The 7876-nt window shown below is 46.4% G+C and overlaps 1 protein-coding gene across 5 annotated transcripts in view; it reads left to right on the top strand.

Moving 5' to 3' along the window:
* The first annotated feature begins 406 nt into the window (after positions 1 to 406).
* Positions 407 to 7876, top strand: part of LOC110498384 (phosphatidate phosphatase LPIN1) — a 44094-nt gene continuing 36624 nt past the window's right edge. For 3 of the 5 annotated variants that reach the window (XM_090209632.1, XM_090209634.1, XM_090209633.1), the window contains exons 1-2: positions 636 to 926; positions 7319 to 7519. In XM_090209632.1, coding sequence (XP_090065758.1) covers positions 891 to 926; positions 7319 to 7519 — 237 coding nt within the window. In that variant the 5' untranslated portion in view covers positions 636 to 890. Of the gene's footprint in view, positions 927 to 7318; positions 7520 to 7876 lie in introns of all 5 variants that reach the window. The other 2 variants (XM_036955040.2, XM_036955041.2) reach the window with 1 other exon arrangement.

Consider the following 7876-nt stretch of genomic DNA (forward strand, 5'->3'; position numbering starts at 1 on the left):
TGTGCAACTGCAGCCCGCCAGTCGGGGCATTCCTGCATGAAGTATTATCTGAGTTGTATCGACACCGCCTACTATAGGCTGTAGAAAAAGCTAGCCAAATAGCCATTTTACTGGTTGAAGTTGAAGTGTTTATTTATTTATTTAATTTTTACGTATAATGCAGTTGATGCGATGATAACACAAGCATTAAGCAGGACATTCATACGAGCCTTCAAATCATAATACAAAAGTAGTGTGAAATGCGTTCATGAGAAGCAGACTTTCTTTCTGGAGTTCTATAACAACTCCTTGTTCTGTCACCAATGTGCCCGCATCGCCCTCGTGCGGCAATGTTTGCCAGTCTACCGGTCGCCCCCGGCTAGTACCGCAGACCGTAGTTAGCGAACACCCGGTGTCGCTCCCGCCTGCTGGGATAAACTGCCAGACAGGCGGGGGGTCGTCCCCGCCACTCTTTGCTAACTAGCTATCTTTTATGTAGGGTTTATCTGCAGTTCTGATGCATTACCGTAGTGGAGCGCCCCTGCCTTCCGCCTATGTACTGGAGTCATAGTTTAAAGACTGACAATATAAATATAAAGACGGGTTCCTGCAGATGCAGGAAAGCCCACGTGCAGGAACACCCCGAATTGCGGGCTGCAGTTGTACTCTTCTCACTGTAATGGGTGGTCTGGTCTGTCATTGGTCCTGGTGAGGGTTTATAACGTGAGATGTCACCAGCGGAGTGAGGGTAGGGTGTTTTTTCTCTCTTGTTGACAGGATTATCATCTCAGTGCTTTAACACACCGCCAAACCGCAGATCACATGTCGGGAACGGTTCTGTTCGCTATTACAATGTAGTAGTGAAGTGGAATAAGAAAAACAGCTTTACCTATACAACGGAAGGTATTTGTATGACGACAAGACCCCGAAGTGACAACGTCAATAATGTATGTATGAATATGTTTGTGAATTTTAGGCGATCTATCAATATGATATTCTTAATATTTGTGTGGTCTACAATTTCTTATCAATGGATAGCTGCACCCACATCATCTCTGCCTGGATTGTGATTAGCCTAGTTTGTTTTTGTCAAGCAATTGTCAGGCATTATGCTAAAGGATGCCTTTTGAGATTACAGTTATATTCATATGATACAATGGAGACTGAAATAGGCTATGGACATAAACACAACAACAGCTCGTTTTCACTTAGTCGTTATTTGTTGTAAACTGGTCAGAATGTGAAAGATTCATGTTTGAACAGCAGTTTATGCCAGGTCATGCATGTCCTCTGCTGCAGAACAGCGGCTGGATTATGCATCAGCATAGCTAACAATTATGTGGCATATATTGAAAATATATCTGAAACGTATTTGGAATACATGCCGTTGATGTGGACCCGTGTTGGACAAATGTGGCAACCTGAATGTGTTCTCACTGCCCTGACTGCCAGCCAGATAGCTTTGTGTGGGATCGCTATGTCATAACCCACTGGGCAGTCACCAATTCAACATCTATTCCAAATTGGTTCTACATCATTTCATTTAAATGACCTGGAAACAATGTTGATTCAACCGGTGTGTGTGTACTTCTAGTATATCAATAAGAACCTCAGCCAATGGGAATGTTGTTGTGTGTGTGCATGTGTGTGTATGTTTATGTGTGTATGCATGCTTCCGTGCGTGTGTGTGGTGTCTGTTAGGTGAGATAAGATGATAAACTAGGTACAGTTAATGCAGTTATTGACTAATCCTATGAAAGGAGTGACTGTATTAAAGGTCACCTTTCTCCCTGACCTGGCTGTCAGTGAAAGGGCACGAACACCTCACCTCTAATCTGAGTGTCCCTAGGATGTAATGGTACTACTGTGACATGTGTCTTACATTGTGGACTAGGATAAAGTTACGCCTGATCTAGGGTTTGCGTAGTTTTATTTTATTAACCCTAACCCTGGGCCTATATTGTGAGTATCTTGTGATTGGTTGTAAACCAGGAAGCAGGTTTATGTCCTTGAGGGGGGAGTGGAGGAAACTTTTCATCTGAATGAGTTCCTTTAACACGTGGCCTTGTGTTTGTATTAGTGGGGATGGCAGAATGTGTCGGGAGTGCGGCAGTGGGGGGCAGGGTAATTATGTAATTGTTCTGAAATGCCACGGCTCTGTAGTGTTGTCACATTGAGGGACAGAGGTGGGGCATGAGGAAAAAGAGGTGGGGCATGAGGAAAGAGAGGTGGGGCATGAGGAAAGAGAGGTGGGGCATGAGGAAAAAGAGGTGGGGCATGAGAAGAGAGAGGTGGGGCATGAGAAGAGAGAGGTGGGGCATGAGAAGAGAGAGGTGGGGCATGAGGAGAGAGAGGCGGGGCATGAGGAAAGAGAGGTTGGGCATGAGAAGAGAGAGGTGGGGCATGAGGAGAGAGAGGTGGGGCATGAGAAGAGAGAGGTGGGGCATGAGGAAAGAGAGGTGGGGCATGAGAAGAGAGAGGTGGGGCATGAGGAAAGAGAGGTGGGGCATGAGGAGAGAGAGGTGGGGCATGAGGAAAGAGAGGTGGGGCATGAGAAGAGAGAGGTGGGGCATGAGGAAAGAGAGGTGGGGCATGAGAAGAGAGAGGTGGGGCATGAGGAAAGAGAGGTGGGGCATGAGGAGAGAGAGGTGGGGCATGAGGAAAGAGAGGTGGGGCATGAGAAGAGAGAAGTGGGGCATGAGGAGAGAGAGGTGGGGCATGAGAAGAGAGAGGTGGGGCATGAGGAGAGAGAGGTGGGGCATAAGGAGAGAGAGGTGGGGCATGAGGAAAGAGAGGTGGGGCATGAGAAGAGAGAGGTGGGGCATGAGGAAAGAGAGGTGGGGCATGAGGAGAGAGAGGTGGGGCGTGAGAAGAGAGAGGTGGGGCATGAGGAAAGAGAGGTGGTGCATGAGGAGAGAGAGCTGGGGCATGAGGAGAGAGGTGGGGCATGAGGAAAGAGAGGTGGACTTGAGAAGAGAGAGGTGGGGCATGAGGAGAGAGAGGTGGGGCATGAGGAGAGAGAGGTGGGGCATGACGAGAGAGAGGGAGAGAGAGAGGGGGCATGAGGAGAGAGAGGTGGGGCATGACAAGAGAGAACTAGAGAGAGAGGTGGGGCATGAGGAGAGAGAGGGAGAGAGAGAGGCGGGGCATGAGGAGAGAGAGGTGGGGCATGAGGAGAGAGAGACAGAGAGAGACAGAGAAACGGGGCATGAGGAGAGAGAGAGAGAGAGAGAGCGAGAGAGAGGGCATGAGGAGAGAAAGGGAGAGAGAAAGGGGGCATGAGGAGAGAGAGGGAGAGAGAGGTGGGGCATGAGGAGAGAGAGGGAGAGAGAGGGGGCATGAGGAGAGAGAGGGAGAGAGGGGGCGTTAGGGGAGAAAGGGAGAGAGGTGGGGAATAAGGATAGAGAGGGAGAGAGAGTGGGTCATGAGGAGAAAGAGGTGGGGCATGAGGGAGAGAGGAGAGAGAGGTAGGGCATGAGGAGAGAGGAGAGAGAGGTGGGGCATGAGGAGAGAGGAGAGAGAGGTGGGGCATGAGGAGAGAGGTAGGGCTAGATGAGAGAGATGGCAAGAAAGAGAGAGAGAGACTTTATGCTTCCATTGTTTGCATACTGTTTAAGTATGTTTGTCAGGTATGTACTGTGTAATCAAGTGCAAATATTAATCTGGTTATTTTCAGAAGGGAATAGAATATGAGAAAATACATCTGAAAATGGCAACAACATGAAAAACAGGATTCATAGATTCAAACATCCACACTTTACCTCAATATATTCTATGTTCTGTTCCTCCTTGAACATATACAGTAGGGCTGGGAGATATGGCCATATCCCGATATAGGTCATTTCATATCCCGATAACGATACATATCACGATATAGCATATTTTCTTTTCTGTAAATTCAATGAATAAATAGTTTATATAAAATGACATGTTGAATTATACTCAACAAATAAAAAGGTACTTACTCATATTTGATTATTTATTTGATTTAGAATCTGTGCAAATTTTCAATTAAGCATGTAACAACATATAAAATCTAAAAAGGTAAATAGAAAATACTTCAACTATAGTTGCAAACAAAATAAATATAGGCCAAAATATATATACAGTATATATATTTTAACCTTTATTTAACCAGGCAAGTCAGTTAAGAACAAATTCTTATTTTCAATGACGGCCTATGGAACAGTGCCTGTTCAGGGGCAGAACAACAGATTTGTACCTTGTCAGCTCGGGGGTTTGAACTAGCAACCTTCCAGTTACTAGTCCAACACTCTAACCACTAGGCTACCCTGCCGCCATTTGGGGGCTTGCCTGTTTTGCATGTTATTTTGGAATTAATACGTGTCACGTATCAATTTGCATGTGGTACCTTGGGTCAAGTGTTAGCCCAACTCACGAAACCCCCGTTTCTGGGCCGTGTAAATTGGGGCCATGTCTTTGCAGATGTAAGTTGTAACGGTGGCTGTTATCTCCTTCCATCTTCGTGATTCTTTACCATATGGTGTGACGAGGGCAAAAGCCTCTTCAACGTCTGAGTAGGGGTTTGTTTTGAGCACTCAACTGTACTTCTTTGGGTCTCATCCATAGACTCTCTCCGTACTGTTTCACATGATTCTTACGTAGGTGGTAATAGAGGTTAGTGGTGTTTGAGCCTGTTGTCGGGACCGGCCTGTTTCACATGATTCTTACGTAGGTGGTAATAGAGGTTAGTGGTGTTTGAGCCTGTTGTCGGGACCGGCCTGTTTCACATGATTCTTACGTAGGTGGTAATAGAGGTTAGTGGTGTTTGAGCCTGTTGTCGGGACCGGCCTGTTTCACATGATTCTTACGTAGGTGGTAATAGAGGTTAGTGGTGTTTGAGCCTGTTGTCGGGACCGGCCTGTTTCACATGATTCTTACGTAGGTGGTAATAGAGGTTAGTGGTGTTTGAGCCTGTTGTCGGGACCGGCCTGTGGGATATTTTGCAGAGAGCGGTTTTCTGGTCCGTGTCAGACTGTTCATACCCAAACCACGTCCATGCGACCGAAGTTGCCCCTCTTTTAGGTACTGTCTCCGTGCTCCGTGTCACGTTCACTCTCTTCCAGATTTGTTTGTGTTGCAATTGCCGGAAAGAGTACGATTTGCTGCACAACAAAATAAACTATAGAGCATAGTATGAAACGATAGACGTTTCTCTATGGTCACACGATATATATCGTCATATCGCCCGGCCCTCATATACAGTAGTATCAGGTGTCCAGGCATGGAGAAGACGATCAGTAGGTCTGTCTCTCAGTGGGAGAATATGTCAGTACATTCCAGTAGATAGCCCTCTCTGAACCTGGTAACTGATGGGGGTTGAGAAATAACGATCATGAGTCAGGAGAACTGACATTCTGTCAGCAGGCTAGTAAGCCATCTATCCTCTAGGCACGTGTGTGTATGTCCCTGACAGGGGGATATCAAGAGGAGAGTTACAGCCAACAAAGCAAGCCTTCTTCTCCCTCTCACTGTTTTTCATTGTTAGGGCCAAATCCTATCTTGAAAACTGCTGACTTTTACGTAAATGGGAGATTTTACCCAAACATAGTCAATGGGAGATTTTACCCAAATATAGTCAATGGGAGATTTTACCCAAACATAGTCAATGGAAGATTTTACCCAAACATAGTCAATGGGAGATTTTACCCAAACATAGTCAATGGGAGATTTTACCCAAACATAGTCAATGGGAGATTTTACCCAAACATAGTCAATGGGAGATTTTACCCAAACATAGTCAATGGGAGATTTTACCCAAACATAGTCAATGGGAGATTTTACCCAAACATAGTCAATGGGAGATTTTACCCAAACATAGTCAATGGGAGATTTTACCCAAACATAGTCAATGGGAGATTTTACCCAAACATAGTCAATGGGAGATTTTACCCAAACATAGTCAATGGGAGATTTTACCCAAACATAGTCAATGGGAGATTTTACCCAAACATAGTCAATGGGAGATTTTACCCAAACATAGTCAATGGGAGATTTTACCCAAACATAGTCAATGGGAGATTTTACCCAAACATAGTCAATGGGAGATTTTACCCAAACATAGTCAATGGGAGATTTTACCCAAACATAGTCAATAGGAGATTTTACCCAAACATAGTCAATGGGAGATTTTACCCAGATAAGGGTAGGTGTGGTTAAGACTTATACAATACAGGATAGTGCACATTTTGTCTGTCTTTTGCACTGTTAGTGAATAGTTAGGTCTGAATCCTAACTTTGTTCACATTGGCCTTCCAGTGAAATGGTTTCCTCTCCCTCCCCTGGGCCCTGTTGGTTCTAGTCAGAAGGTGTTAGTGGTGCTGCCTTCTCTGTGACTGAGAGACTGGCATGCAGATTCATCCCCATTCAGATGCCAGCACAGCAGAGGGCACTGGGCACCAAGCGTGTTCGTGCATGTGTCTGTGTGTGTGTATATCTGTGTGTGTGTGTGTCTGTGTGTGTATATATGTGTGTCTGTGTGTGTGTGTGTGTGTGTGTCTGTGTGTGTATATATGTGTGTCTGTGTGTGTGTGTGTCTGTGTGTGTATATATGTGTGTCTGTGTGTCTGTTTGTGTGTGTGTCTGTGTGTGTGTATATATGTGTGTCTGTGTGTGTGTATATATGTGTGTCTGTGTGTGTGTGTGTCTGTGTGTGTGTGTGTGTGTGTGTATATATGTGTGTCTGTGTGTGTGTGTGTGTCTGTGTGTGTGTGTGTGTGTGTGTGTGTGTGTCTGTGTGTGTGTATATATGTGTGTCTGTGTGTGTGTGTGTCTGTGTGTGTATATATGTGTGTGTGATATGCAGAGAGCAAGCATGTGTTTGACGGAGAATGTCCGTGTGTTTATTGCATCGTATTATGCAATTCCAGTCCTATTCCTCTGTTTCCACTGCACAGGGCAGTGGGGCTTTGGAGGCCCGGCTGGTTGCTGTTCAGCACTATGTGACAAATGTATGAGTTAAAAGATTGAGGACAGGCAGTCAGAGAGGAATGTTAATCACAGTTAGAGTCAGAGAGATGTCCCGGCTGATCCATCCAGGCAATAACATCACTCTGGTGTGTCGTAATGTCATCTAGATTCTATTGATATGACCACGCCCTCATCACTCCACAGGATCATCAAGAGTCATCATCAGATTGCCTCGCAAGCGTTTGGGAAATTAAATATTTAGTGTTTTTCTCTCCCTCTCCCTCCTATCCCTCTCCCCCTCACCCCTCCCCCTTCCTTTCCCCCTCACCTCACCCCATCCCTCTCCCCTAATCCCTCTCCCCTCCACCCTCCCCTCATCCCTCTCCCCTCCACCCTCTAACCCCCTCAGTCTGAGACCATGAACTACGTGGGCCAGTTGGCGGGCCAGGTGTTTGTGCAGGTGAAGGAGCTGTACCGGGGCCTGAACCCGGCCACCCTGTCGGGCTGCATCGATGTCATCGTGGTGCGTCAGCCTGACGGCACCCTGCAGTGCTCGCCCTTCCACGTTCGCTTCGGCAAGATGGGTGTGCTGCGCTCCCGTGAGAAAGTGGTGAGAGGACACGGGGGGGGGGGGGGGGGGGTCTGGGTTAAGGAGCACTGGGGCAGAGGACATTGGGTAGAAGAGGGTGCTTACAGTACTGGAAGGAGGGAGGCTCATATTCGCTCAGTTTAAATGGAAATTACCACACAGAAAGAGAGAGGGAGAAAAGGGAATGAGAGGATAAAAAAAAGGGAGAGAGATAAATGAATCATTCATTTTTCTGCCACGTATACCTGTAGCTGTCCTTGAGATGGAGGGTAGAGCAGAGGAAAGAGAGATAGAGATGGAGGGTAGAGCAGATGAAAGAGAGATAGAGATTGAGGGTAGACCAGAGGAAAGAGAGATAGAGATGGAGGGTAGAGCAGA

This window comes from Oncorhynchus mykiss, chromosome 19, assembly GCF_057628025.1.
Source record: "Oncorhynchus mykiss isolate SJ-2025 chromosome 19, ASM5762802v1, whole genome shotgun sequence".
Lineage (NCBI taxonomy): Eukaryota > Metazoa > Chordata > Actinopteri > Salmoniformes > Salmonidae > Oncorhynchus > Oncorhynchus mykiss.